The sequence below is a fragment of the Bacillus rossius genome, chromosome 3 (assembly GCF_032445375.1).
Source record: "Bacillus rossius redtenbacheri isolate Brsri chromosome 3, Brsri_v3, whole genome shotgun sequence".
Taxonomy (NCBI): Eukaryota; Metazoa; Arthropoda; class Insecta; order Phasmatodea; family Bacillidae; genus Bacillus; species Bacillus rossius.
Window position 1 is genome coordinate 120,398,801 of NC_086332.1, and position 15,215 is coordinate 120,414,015.

At 41.4% G+C, this 15,215-nt stretch overlaps 1 protein-coding gene across 1 annotated transcript in view; it reads left to right on the forward strand.

Moving 5' to 3' along the window:
- LOC134531369 (uncharacterized) overlaps positions 1–15,215 on the forward strand; it is a 164,091-nt gene that overhangs the window by 83,628 nt on the left and 65,248 nt on the right. The window contains exon 2 of the mRNA XM_063367070.1: positions 1,742–2,013. Within this exon, the coding sequence (XP_063223140.1) occupies positions 1,742–2,013 (272 nt within the window). The remainder of the gene's footprint in view (positions 1–1,741; positions 2,014–15,215) is intronic.

Below are 15,215 nucleotides of genomic sequence, written 5' to 3' on the forward strand. Positions count from 1 at the left end.
GCATTGAATATCAGTGCAACAGATGTTTAAGCAAGTTTGTACAATATGGAAGATTAAAACGGCACCTCAGGAATTGTGATAGACTGGCTGTACATTCATCGGAATCAAGCTGTATATTTTGTAACAAAACATTGGCAAATATTCAAAGTGCACAACGACACGAAATATATTACTGTCCTTTTAATGAAGTCGATAATTCTGCTTTGTGTGCAAATTGTGGTGTACCAATATGTCGACCTGATAAACTGAATAGACATTTAAAGTCATGTAAAGGACTTAGTCCGTATAGTAAGAAGACTGTTTCAATCGAGAAATCCAAAAAACTTTAGTAATTTGTCTGTGTATTTTTTTTGTACTTGTAGTAGTGTAGTATGTATGTAATAAAAGTTTTTTTAATAGAACTTGCGGTGTTTTTTATTTTCTCAAACCTTACACTTTAGTGGTACTTTTTTAAAATATTAATGTTGTTTTGTATCGACAAGGGATCGAACCAAGGACCTTAGTCGATCCAATCAATCTGTATATAGATTACAAATTTATTTAATGAATTTTGAACTTTTTCCCGAATCTCTAGCATTAAAATTACGAATTTCCAATATGTTGGTCTTGATGGCTTATAGGATGATGGTAGTAGAGGATTTAAAGTCTCTTTACGAAAGTTTAACATGGTTTATTGAAATTATTATTTTTTCATAAAATTAAACATTATTGCATCGATCGGGTATCGAACCGAGGACAGGAATCCATCGAATCAATATGTAAATTAATGAGTGTTTATTTAATGAATTTTGGAACTTTTCCCGAATTTCTAGCTAAATAATTACGGATTTTCAAGATGGCGGCCAAATGACAAGATGGCGGGTGTCACAGTAATAAATGATTACTGCACTCTAGCGGATAAGAACTAAACTAACATGGCGTCAGCGTACTCTAGCGGCCGAAAACAAGATGGTGGTCTCCGGCATCGAAGACAAGATGGCGGACATGACGTCATACTAGGTGACGATATATATGCTTTGAAAAAAAGTGGTGGGAGTCAGTCTGCCTGCAGTCACCTAGGGGGAAGGATCGGTCGCCATTTTTAATTTTTTTTGCACTCGTCGGGTTCGAACCGCGGACTCCGAGCTCCGTGTCGTTAATGTATGATTTTTAAATATTTTTTATTAAAATTTTATGAAATGAATTTTTTTATAAATTTTAAAATTTTTTTCATTAAAATCGGATAATAAATAAAAAAGTTAAAGATTGCGACCGTAACGGAAATTGCAACGGTGACGTCATCATCCAATATGGAGGAAAACACAATGCCGGAATTTTCGAGAACACAATGACGTCATCCAAAATGTCGGATCCAAGATGGTGGATCCAAAATGGCCACCGGGGTCAAGGTCAAGGTCAAGGTCACAACCATCCAAGATGGCCGCCGTGACGTCACAATCCAAGATGGCGGTCGACACCACCGGCCACACACCACGCGCCGGCGCCAGTTTCCGGACATACTTTCCTATACTACTATAGTCGAAGCTTAGCTGCTCCAGCAACGAATTCTAGTGGCGGGTGCGGAAACTCCGTGTGATTCGCGCCAAGAAATGTAGTTGAAAAGACAATTTGCGTATATATTAATTCTACGTTAAACAACGTATCCTAGTTTCGTGTGATAGATGTATTTGCGACATGAGCACACATGAGTATGTTCGTTGCCGAGGTGGAGCACGTGTATGAGGGGCGGCGCGTGTTGCAGGCGCCGCGAGCCATGCCGCCGCCGTGATGTCGCAGCCGCCTCGCAGCTGGGGGCGGGCCTCGCCGCTGCCCTTCCGGCCCGGCTCGCCGCTGTACGCGCCATCGCCGCCGCCCATCGCGGCGCGCCGACCCGCCGCCTCGCCCTCCCCTGGGCCCGGGGGCCGCCGCCTCGGCTCGCCCTACCTGCCCTGCCCGCGCCCCCGTTGGGCCTCTCCGCCGCCCCCGGGCGTGCCCCTGCCCCCGGGCCCGCGCCCCTACCGCCTCCCGCCGCAGGTCAGTGCACGCCCGCTTTACCAGTCCCGCTTTACCAGCTCTTACCTGAAACTTACCTGAGAGTGATATTTTTCCTTATAACAACTATGAATAAATTTCTGCCAGTCCCATAGATCATCAGCTATATAACTTGATATATTTTATGATAAAAACGTTTTTATGACCTAAATATATTGAAGCTGTAACTGCATTTATGCTACACAAGGAGCCTTCCCAACTAGCATAAAGCTTCCAATGAATCCCCCATAGTCATCCTAAGTGGGGGCAGTCAGTAGTATATAAAAGGGGCTCCGGAAACAGGGTCCAGGGTGTGGTGCCTGTGGTGCCGACCACCATCTTGGATTGTGACGTCACGGCGGCCATCTTGGATGGTCGTGACCTTGACCTTTGACCTTGACCTTGATCTTGACCCCGTCGGCCATTTTGGACCCGCATTTTGGATCCGCCATTTTTGATGAAGTCATTTTGTTTTCTCGAACATTCCAGCATTTTGTTTTCCGCCATTTTGATTTAAGACGTCACTGTTGCAATTATTGTTATGGCCGCCAACTTTAACTTTTTTATTTATTATCCGTATGAATGAAAGAAATTTAAAATTTATAAAAAATTAAGTAATAAAATTTAATAAAATATTTTAAAAAACATACATTTACGACACGGAGTTTGGAGTCCTCCGTTCAAACCCGGTGAGGGCAAAAATAATTGGTGACCGATCCTTCCCCCGTGGTGGGTGCTGGCGGACTGAACTCCACCACTTATGTCAAATCATATATATCGTCAGGTAACATAACGTCATGTCCGCCATCTTGTCTTCGTTGCTGGAAACCATCATCATGTTATCATCTGCTAGAGTGCGCTGATGCCATGTTAGTTTAATTCTTACCCGCTAGAGTGCAGTAATAATATATTATTAGTGTGACACCCGCCATCTTGTCATTTAGACGCCATCTTGGAATCGTGTAATTATTTAGCTAGAAATTCGGGAAAAATTCCAAAATTCATTAAATAAATCACTCATTAATTTACATATTGAATCGATCAATTCCTATTCTTGGTTAGATACCCGATCAATGCAATAATGTTTATTTTTATGTAAAAATAATAATAATTTCAATAAACCATGATCAAAATTCATTAAATAAATTTGAAATCTATATACTGATTGATTAGGTCGACTAAGGTCCTTGGTTCGATCCCTGGCCGATACAAAACAACTTTAATTTTTAAAAATTAACATTCAATTGGCAGGTTTGAGAAAATAAAAACTTTAAAAACTTTTATTTCATAAATTCTACATTACTACAAGTACAAAAAAAAATACACAGACAAATTACTGAAGTTTTGTGGATTTCTCTATTTCTGTATTTGCCACCCACGAATTAAAGCGAGGTGGAAAGCCCCACCACTTGACGTAGGACCGTCCATTTCTTCGTTTTATAATCTTCTCCACCAAGTACGTATCGGGATACACGTAGGCTGAATCTCTTCGGCATAGAAGCCGCCATGGATAGGTTTGTGGTCCAAATCTTCGAGGTAGTAGGTCCTAGGCTCTGATTCACGAACATGTGTCACACGGAAAAGTTCGGGACTCCAGTTCTCTGTGAAACCTTTCTCGAAGATACCTTTCTGCTTGGAGATTCGCACAATGTCACCTACGTTACTTTTAAGCTTTCGTGGATCTTTCTTCTTCGTGTTGGAAAACCCTGTTTGAAGCAGGCGATTGTCCGTTACGTCCTTTGGCTTCATTTTCGTGGTAGAATGCACCGCGGAAATATACTCGCTTATTAGTTTCGGCAAGATGTCAAGCCACTTGTAATTTCCGTTAGCCGTGAACTGTCGCCACATCTTGGAACGCAAAGTTCTGTTAAACCTTTCGACAACGGAGGCTTTGACGTTACTAAATGTAGAGTAGTTTTTGATGCCATACTTCTTCATCAAAGCCTTGAAGGTTGCATTGTAGAATTCTTTCCCGAGGTCCGTTTGCAGGTGCGACGGTACACGTCCACCCTGCAAAATATTGTTCATTGCCTTGGCTACGTCGGTTGCAGTCTTTGATTTGACAGGTCTAGCCCAAGCGAACTTGCTATAAACATCGATGACTGTCAACATGTACTGGAAACCTTTATTCAATCGGGATTACGGTATAATCTCAACAAGATCCGCCTGGAATAAATCAATAATTCCACGAACTATGACTTTGCGACGAAAGTATTTCCGTCTAGCAGGAGCATGAAGTTCGTGAGCGATTCCGGTTCGACTCATTGTATGTAGCCGGCTTCCCTCAGTTCTTCACGTATGGAGACTATTTTGTTGATGTGCGAATAGTTTTCTACACTAAGCGAAGCATGTAAAATTCTAAGACGATCGACTAATTCATTGTGGTCGTCCCAATATACATAGTCAAATATCTGACCACTTTCTAGCTTTTTTAAACCTTCACCATGCATTGTTAGTTCACTGAAGAGATTAGCGAGAATGTCAATTTTTTCATGATCTTCGTATTGATATACACCACTATCTGGATCGTTATCGCGAAAATGTGCATTAGTTAGCTCTAGCAGTTTTTTGTACTCTTGTAAATTTTTGTGAGCATATCCTTTAGGCTCCCTGCGAAATAGCAATTCGTACCTACAGACCCGGAGTCCCGCGCGTTTTGAACTCTTCTACGCACATAATATTTCCTGGTAGAAAGTCTATTATTTAGCACCGAGGAACCACTTATTATGATTTCTGTACACTCCGTAGGTCGTGTCATTTTTCCGACTCGTAAACGATATCAGGTATGGCCGGACCATTGCATTAACTTGATGTTCCTTTTTCGGTATTTTTTTCTTGTGCATGCACTTTGTACTTGTTTAGTCCTTTTCTTCTCGATCTGGTTCATACTTTCTCTTCTTTACAGCCGGCATTTCATCTTCAACTTCTGTCTTCACAATGATGGCTGGTTCTTCCTAGTTTTTAAATTCGTCGAGGCGACTAGTGATTGGTTTAAATATCTCCTCATTTTCCATCTCACGTGCAAGTCTGGTTCGTCTAGCAAGTAAATATTTTTTTCGAACAGACTGTAAAGCTCGATGAAGGTCACTGGCCAGGTCCGACATTGTACTGGCTGAAAACTTATTGCAAGACCTCCTTTTATACTTTTTTATTCGTTCGCAGAAACTTCTTTCTTATGTTTGGCTAAATCTGAATTTGTTGACAAGTGAGATAGTGATGCTTTCAGACTACTTTGAAAAGTCCTCAAATCGTCCGGCTTTGTGCATTCGATACTTCGATCATGTCGCGAATGCGAGAATCCGAGGCTTCCACGCGCTGGTCGATGGCAACGAGATACTCTAGTAATTCCTTTTTCACACTGTCTACTTTTTGAGCCAGTAGCGAAATGTATTTGCGGATATCTTCGTCATAAGACTTGAGAGCAGTACGTAATTCTCGACTGCTACGACCGAATTTCGAAATGCTATGATTCATATTTGACGATAAACTGATCGAAACCTCGTCTGCACCTGGCCTTATATAGAGGCCAGTCTTTGACTATAAGGGAGCGTTCAAGTATTACGTAACGCAATTTTTTGATATTTTTGACCCCCCCCCCACCCATGTAACGCGCCGTAACGTTTTTCTGTAACCCCCCCCCCCCCCTAGTAAAACGTTTCGTAACCCCAAGTGACCATTTTTACCTAAAAGTCACAATTATGTGGCGTAACGTACCGGAATAAGTCACTAAAATACCTTTGTTATTGTTTTAATCGCGTTAATGTTATTTATTAACATTTGAAATGTCTTGTTTTTAAGAGCAAGAGCTTTCTAATGTTTTTTTAGTCCTAATAAATTTTTACTACTCAATCATACATTTAGCAATCATACATTTAATTACGTCGTTTTCCTGACTTGGCTCTGTCCTTACACACTTTTTGCTTTATCCGCCATTGTTCTTCTCATGCATTCTCCTATTTGAGCGTTTTACTAATAAAGCGATTAAAATTAAACAACAAATTTTATTTGTAATAATTATTTTTACCTTTGGCAATGCAATTATAAACATAAAACTAACTGCAATAAAATATATTTGTCAAAATATAATCGTATTTAAGAATACGATCGAACGAAAACGAAAAACATTTAAAATAAAATTAGCCATAATTAAAATAAGTAGATTGTAAAAAAAAAAATTCAATTGGAGTTTTACTGCTCCTCTGTCCATGAGTTTGCCAGCCACTCAGATTCTTTCATTACTGGCATCCGGAGAGCAGATGAAGAGGGTTCCGGAATTGTTAACCCGCTTGCATCAACTTCGTCTTCGTCGAGCCAATCGGCATCCTCAGACGATGTTTCACTGCGACGCACAATGCAGAGAAGCTCATTTGCCCTTCTTGCAGCAATTCGCTGTGGCCGTACTCGACTTTCACGAAGGTCTTGGGCAGTCTTGCTATGCATGTAACGATTGTGCATTTGCACAATCTTGTGGGATGTAAAAAAAAAACCCACAGGTTGAACATACTCGGTTCTTTAGGTCGGATTGTACTGATGGGCAAAAGAAATCGTAAGGCATCTGCTTAAACCCTTCTAGAGGAGGCGACAGATCAACAGACAACCTCACAAGAAGTGGCGAAAACTTGCATGATCCTCTATCTATCTGACTAGGTACCACGAACTTGTTTGCGGTTTGAAGGATTGGGCAGGGTGGCGGCAGGAAAGTTTCTGGAAAGACAGATTTTAATGCACTCCTCAAGCGGGAACAGCAGGATTCATCCGCGCATTTAATAACTTGCAAGAAATATTGCGATTCACGGACGTGAGCGCTATACCACGCCATATTAGGGTCTGTTGGATACTGCAAGCTATCTTCAAGGTTTCTATATTCCGCCGAAACATCGTAGTTGTCAATTTTCATACAGTCGGTCGAGTGCTTGAAGCACATAAACGAAAAGGGTTGCCATCTTGGGAGAGCAAAATACGAACAATTCAATGGGGAATCCTCCATAAAAAATAAACGAAAAGGGTTGCCAACATGGGAGATTTTAATTCACTAGTTTTTTTATTAAACTTTCAGACCAATCGTCTTTCGTACCACAACATTACTGTTGTGATGAGAGAAAATCTCACACATAGAAAACAGTGTATTTTGAATATCAATACCTATATAATTTCTAACATGGCGATTGGAGTCTACGTTGACAACCGAAGTATAACGAAGCCATCCGAATAGCGGTATTTTTTGTTTTAACTACTCTACTGGAGTGACGAGAAAAACTATCACAGCTGTTGATATATATATATATTGCTTTACGTTTGTAGTTAAAAAAAAACAATATTCACTAATCCTGTAAAGCAAGCAGAAGCAATTTTGTGAAGGTAAAAAAAAAATTAAGCTATCATGCCATTTGAAATTTTGAGGAAAAAAAGTTTTAAAAAATGCGTGAAAGAATCTGTGTCTACGCGACCGTTCTGAAGGGTTAAAAAAAACAATGTGACGTAACGCGTAGGTCAAACCCCTCCCACCCCTGTAACGCATCGTATCGTTTTACAAGACCCCCCCCCCCTCCCCCCCCAAATTCGTTACGTAATACTTGAACGCTCCCTAACTAGGAATCCGTGTTCTTCTTTCCAACACAAGGAGCACATGTCTTTGAATTCCTGGAATGTCATGTCGGTGTTTACGTGATCGTCATAAGCGTGACGTAATTTAAGTTCGTCCATGCGAAAAAGTACTATGACATTCACGTTGTCTCGTAGGAGATGTTTTGGAATACGACTGTACGTCTGACACAGGTAAACGTAGTCTACCTTGGCGTGTCTGCCCATGGAAAAGTATTCTTGTATTATGCCTTGCTTCTCGCACATTACATCGTCAAAAGCAAACACGGAATTGGCTTTTGTTTCGCTAGGAGGTACCACATCCGCATTATCATTAAACGGGAAATACTCCAGACCATCCACCGATTGTAGAACCGTAGCTAGGCGCTGGTATTTTGGCTGTTGCAACGATTTTGAATAGAGGTAAACATGTTCGAACCTAAGACCGTTTGACTCCTCTAATAAACTCAGTAGAACGCACGTTTTACCGCAGTTGGACGGACCCGCCATTATGCATCGTACGGCAGTAGGCAACAGTAAGCCATGTCGTGATTCTCGAGCACTAAATAAATCATCTTGCGTAATGCGCACGGGCAAACACACTTCTTGCTTGACTACCTCCATCGCTACTGACGAAAATTGTATAAAATCAAACACATTATTTATACTTTCTGGTCAATTGTGCGCAAAGACTCGAAGAGGTAAGAACAAAAAACACAGTGGTGCAGGACTCGTGAACTCGCTGATAAACAATCTAACATTCGAGCTACACATTCCCGGCTACAGATTCAGCGGCCCCGGCACGAAACTATTGAAAAGGTTAGCTCGCGGTGACGTGGGCATTATTTCTCTGGACGAAAAGTGCAAGCAGCACGATATCGCATATTCAATAAGCAATAATCTGGAATCCAGGCACTGGGCCGACGATATATTGGCACAGGAAGCCGAAGATATAAGCAAATCGCCGAACGCGGGACTAGGAGAGAAAATCGCGGCCTGGGGCGTTTTCAAAATCATGAAAGAAAACACCAGGACTGGGTGCACGTCGAGCCAGCTCCATCAAGTCAAAGACTAACTCACGCAAGACCAAATGCAAGACTGGTCCAGGCGTGCAAAAAGCCAAGCAAAAATTACAGACTCTCGACAAGAAGATTATAGGAGGATTTCTTTCTTTGCTTTTGCCTGCATTGGGTGCTCTCGGCGGCCTCATCGGTGCAACGAGCGGTATAGTGCGAGCGGTCAACACTTCAAAGAATGAGCGCAAGCAGTTACAAGAAGCACAACGACACAATGCCAGCATGGAAGCCATTGCCATGGGTAAAAAAAACGGTGCAGGACTGTACTTGCAACCTCACAAATCAGGTCGAGGCATGAGAAAGAAACGAATGAAAAAATCCTAAATTCTTTGCGGAAACGTCCGCTCACCAATATCTATTTGATCAGGTACGCTCGAAAACTGAAAATACAAAATTTCCGAGGCGTGTTTATGCGAGACACTTTACCCGTCAATCAAAAGACACGTGAGCGCGCCATAATTAATTTCGATACATCGTCGGGTCGTGGCACGCACTGGGTGGTGTACATAAAGTCTGGAAAAATGGCCGAGTACTACGATAGTTTTGGAAATTTACGGCCTACGCCAGAACTTAGGCGGTACCTAGGTCGAACCACTACATTGTTCTACAATTACGAAACGAACAGAAGCCTAATCAAACAAACTGCGGACGCTTGTGTCTTCGCTTTTTAACAAACAAAAATTAGTTGACAAAAATATTTGCTACTTAAAGGTTGTGCAGTGATGATAATTTATTAGTCATGTCGATAACACTTACCTTGACAGGTCACGCATCTGAGCTGCGGGCGGTTCAATTTCCGCCTCTGGATTTAGACGGAAAATGGTGAAACGGACTTGTAGATTTTCAAACGTAAACCTAATGCCATACCGAATATCGACGAAGAAAATTGCAAGATCTACTCCCTGAAAAGCGCTGGGACCGCTCATGAAATACAGTAACCTGTTGGCTCTTACGAAATTGACGACATTGCAAATTACATCAGGGATATGTTACCACAGGATGTAGACTTTCAACTGCGTGGAAATCCAAACACTGAAAAAAGAATTCTAACATGCAGTGAAAATGTCGACTTTACGAAACCTGGGACCATAGGTACGATGCTCGGATTCGAATCAAAGGTGTATGATACTGGAAGAACGTACGAATCTACGCGCGCAGTAAACATTTTGCCTGTGAATGTCATAAGAATAAACTGTAATTTGGCAAGTGAAATGTATCTCAAAGGAAGACTAAGCAACATGCTGCACGAGTTTTCGCCTATGGTTCCGCCAGGATATAAACTGGTCGAAGTACCGCAAAGTATCATTTACGTTCCAGTCGTCGTGAAGTGTGCACACGAAGTCGTCGTCAGAATCGTTGACCAGCGAGGACGATTGGTGAATTTTCAAGACGAAGAAATTACATTACGTCTGCACTTGAAGCGATGGGCATAAATTTCGTAACAGAACAGTTATAAAATAAATCGTATTGGCGTGAATAAGAACAGTTCTCTAACAGACATCGGTGGATTAACACCTGACAGCATAAAGTATCTTCTTTGTATTGGACAAGTGCCGAATAAATATGAAAGACGAAATCCTCAACATGGTGATCCGGTCATTTTTGATGACAGAATTACGAAAATGGAATTGCACGAGTACCAGCCTTTCCTGCTCGGACCGTACGTACTACCATCGGCACCAGCACCAAGATATTTGTACTTTACCTTCGCAGTCAATTCTACGTATAAGAGGCACGCTGACAAAAGCGGATGGTACGCATCGACGTCAATATCCTGCAATGGTATTCATCACCTAATCGAGCGCATTACATATGTACTCAATGGCATCGAGGTAGACCAGACGAGAGATGTAGGCATAACATCTGCTATGAAAAATTACCTTTTGCTCACGCCAAATGAACTGTCTGCTGCAAAGATGGCCGGTTGGGCTCTTGAGGATGAATATAAGCTTTCGGTTTATGCCGAAGGGAAGTTCGAAGTTAGCGTTCCTCTGTCCATGCTTCTTGGATTCGCTGAGGACTACAAGCATATCATCATTAATTCGAAACAAAAGCTCATACTGCTTATAGCCAAAACGCACATTAATGCAATTATCGGCCAGCTGAAAACCCTCAAAATGTCTTGCTAACACAACAGTCTATCGAGTGGATGCTGCCCCACATCCAAGTGAGCACCGTTGAACGAGTCAAGATGTTGAAGAACATATAAAATGGCAAGAACTTCGATGTGCCATTCCGATCCTGGAGCCTGGAAACTTATCCTGGCTTGCCTCATAGTCAGCGTATGAATTGGATAGTAAAGTCCAGCTTCGCTACGGAAAAACCAAGATACATCATCGTCGGGCTTCAGACCGGGAGACAGTTCAATGCAGGAGTAAGTCGCTCCGTATTCGATAACTGTCAAATACGTAATGTAAAAATATTTAAACAGCGAAAGCTATCCGTACGTTGACATGAACATGGACTTTGAAAGTGGAAGATTCCTTCTAGCATATCAAATTCACGCCAAGTTTCAGCAAGCTTATTATGGGAGGAGACAGTCACCGATACTGAGTCTCGACAGTTTCAAGAACAAGGCTCCGTTAATAGTGTTGATGTTTCCTAACAGGATGATCGAATAAATAAATTTAAACATCATCGACTGTAGGATCGATATAACGACTAGCGGAAATATTCCACCAAACACCTATGCTTTTTGTCTGATACTTCACGATGGGCTTGCATCGTACAATTGTCAAGACAAACTTGTGAAAATTCTGACATGAATATTGTTTCGTTTTAGATGATAATTAGTTACGACCGAGCATTGCTAGCGACAAGATGTACTGCAACCTGCAAGGTTTCCAGAGTCAAAATGGATTCGTGCTCAAGGAAATTAGCGTCACCTCCTGAGACAAGACTCGAACACGCACTTTCCGACCTCCGTATCCTTGGAAACTACTAGACGAAAAAAGTAAACGGTCGAATGAATGGCTATGTAAATATTATCACGGACTAGAGTGGGACGAAGGAAAAATTCCGTACCACCAAGTGAAAAACACTATTGAAGATTTACTAGTTCAAAACGAAATAATCTACGTTGCAGAAAGGGCACACACAGTGTTAGTAGGAGCCTGCATATATAAATAGCATACATACGTACGTGCCTTCAGTTGACGTTCGACCTGCAAGAAGATGTTTACATTTCATCCTGCTAACGTGTATGTGAGCGTAAGACCTAGCTTCGGCAGTGTCAAGTACAGCTACTGGGATTCCGGGTGTCTACGTACATATACAGAAACCTGTGATGGAGGCGCTCAGCATTGGTGGTTTGCGCACTTTCCTGTGTCCTACGAACCGACTCAGCAGCTGTTAGATTGTTGCGAACCTGGAAACTTTGTTGTCTATCACATGAGACCACACAATCCTTCCTGCTAGCATCGCTGAGATAGTCGCCTCGTCTGCACGTGCAACACCAAACATGAGCGTGTTGCAACCTGTTGCGACCTGTGATGCTTCTACGCAGACGTCCAAACGGCGTGCGTCTCGTCGTCGAAGTTCAGGCAGTGAATCTGTCCCAACTAGCACTGAGCCAAAGCCCAGGCGCAGACATGTTCACAGACGTCATCGACTATGTCTTGTCGGAGTTGTCGATGTCGCAGAAGATGACCAGCTGGAAACCTGTGTTCCTGATTCCGTGACTTGCGAACCAGTTGGAACCGGAGGCGACGAGCCAGTTGGAACCAGAGTCGACGAGTCAGTGCGTGCGGCATTAAAGACTTTGCTTGCGAAAATGCTTAATTCCTTAATCTAACGTGTATTTGTGTAATTTTTATAAATAAATGTGTAAAACTTGAACTTGTGTTTTTTTATTTCTATAATTTTTAGGTACCTAATAAAAATTATTTCTAAATACAGACAATATTTTGACTCATGTATTATACCAGTAGACCGCGGGTATATAAGCGAGGTTCAGACGACTGGACCCTCAGTCCACCTCTGGCCGCGGTGCAGTATGGACCGGCTCTCTTCAGTAAGTTTCACGAGATTTAGTTACTGCTCCAATGTCGACCGGGATAGACCGTTTACCGTCAGCAGCGGGGACCTCGATGACAGCAACGATGATAGAGTCCGAGATCCCGATACCGGCTGCAGAGGAGACCACGGCAGCGGAGAGCTCAATGGCTGCGGTGTCGACAGCTGTGGAGATCCTGATACCGGCTGCAGAGGAGACAACGATACGTGCTGTTCCACCATCAGCTGAAGTTTCATCATCTGCATTGAATACTTCAATTAATGAAGAACGTTCATTGCGTCAGTGCAAATACTATGACGCAACATTTACTTTCACTTCAAATGCGTGCAGACATGAAAGAAGCGGTTGTCCGAATAGTTCTCAAAGAATACTGTTTCAGTGTATAAATTGTAATAAACTAATTTCCCGTCTCGATAACTTAAATCGACATTATAAAAAATGCTACGAGAAAGTAAAGTTCAAGTATAATGAACATGGTTATTGTTTTGACTCATGTGTTGTACCAGCTAATGAGAATGAGAACCTGTCGATGAGAACTTCAGTCCGCCTCTGACCGCGTTGTCGTGCGGATCGGATAGTCAGATTTGTATAACATAATAGACCAGTATCTAGCTATTCTTGAGAACTCAATGGAATCATTAACACTATCAACACCGACCTGTATCGAAGGTCTACCATCAACTGTGCAGAGCCCCATGTCAACGTCGACTACAGCTACACCTACTCTCTCAGCACAGCAGGAGATTTCTACGCGTGCAACATTTTCCACAGAGCAGACCTCAAAGGCTTCAGAAGTTAACATTTCAGCAGTGTTAGAATGGTTGTCAACAGTTCCAGTGACATTGATGAAGGAAGGAGCTTCCAACGGTGTTCCATCACCCAATTGTGCGTACTGTGAGAAGATCAAAAACTTGAAATTACGGGATTATGTAATACACAATTGTAATAATAACTCTGATTGCATTAAATATCATTGCAACAGGTGTTCAAGCAAGTTTATACACTATGGAAGATTAAAACGACACCTCAGGAATTGTGATAGACTGGCTGTACATTCATCAGAAACAAGCTGTATATTTTGTAACAAAACATTTGCAAATATTCAAAGTGCAAAACGAATTGAAATATATCACTGTCCTTTTAATGAAGTCGATAATTCGTCTTTGTGTGAAAATTGTGATGTACCAATATGTCGACCTGAAAAACTTAATAGACATTTACGGACATGTAAAGGACTTACTTCGTCCATTAAGAAGACTGCTTGAATCGAGAAATCCACAAAACTAAAGTAATTTGTCTGTGTATTTTTTTGTACTTGTAGTAGTGTAGAATTTATGTAATAAAAGTTTTTTAAAAGAACTTGCTGTGTTTTTATTTTCTCAAACCTGCCACTTTAGTGGTACATTTTTAAAATTAAAGTTGTTTTGTATCGGCCAGAGATCGAACCAAGGACCTTAGTCATACTAATCAATCAGTATATAAATTTCAAATTTATTTAATGAATTTTGCACAAGGTTTATTGGAATTATTATTTTTTTTACATAAAATTAAACATTATTGCATCGATCGGGTATCGAACCAAGAACACGAATCGATCGAATCAATATGTAAATTAATGAGTGATTTATTTAATGAATTTTGGAATTTTTCCCGAATTTCTAGCTAAATAATTACACAATTACAAGATGGTGTCCAAATGACAAGATGGCGGGTGTCACAGTAATAATATATGATTACTGCACTCTAGCGGGTAAGAATTAAACTAACATGGCATCAGCGTACTCTAGCAGACGATAACATGATGATGGCTTCCAGCAACGGATACAAGATGGCGGACATGATGTCATGTTACCTGACGATATATATGATTTGACATAAGTGGTGGAGTTCAGTCCGCCAGCACCCACCACGGGGGAAGGATCGGTCACCAATTATTTTTGCCCTCACCGGGTTTGAACCGAGGACTCCAAGCTCCGTGTCGGTATGTATGTTTTTTTTAATATTTTTATTAAATTTTATTATTTAATTTTTTATAAATTTTTATTTTTTTTTCATTAAAATCGGATAATAAATAAAAAAGTTAAAGATGGCGGCCATAACGATAATTGCAACGGTGACGTCTTAAATCAAAATGGCGGAAAACAAAATACTTGAATGTTTGAGAAAACAAAATGACATCATCAAAAATGGCGGTTCATAAATGGCGGATCCAAAATGGCCGATGGGGTTAAGGTCAAGGTCAAAGGTCAAGGTAACGACCATCCAAGATGGCCGCCATGACGTCACAATCTAAGATGGCGGTCGGCACCACAGGCACCACACCCTGGACCCTGTTCCCGGAGCCCATCTTTATATATATATTTCTTGTGTGCGTGTGTATGTCACTGAACTCCTCCTAGACGGCTGGACTGATTTTGATGAAATTTTGTGTGTGAGTTCACGGGGATTCGAGGATGGTTTAGATTCACAATTGGATATTTTATCTCGATTCTGAGTTAAGAAAAACTAAAAAAAAAAAACACGCTTTAAAAGCA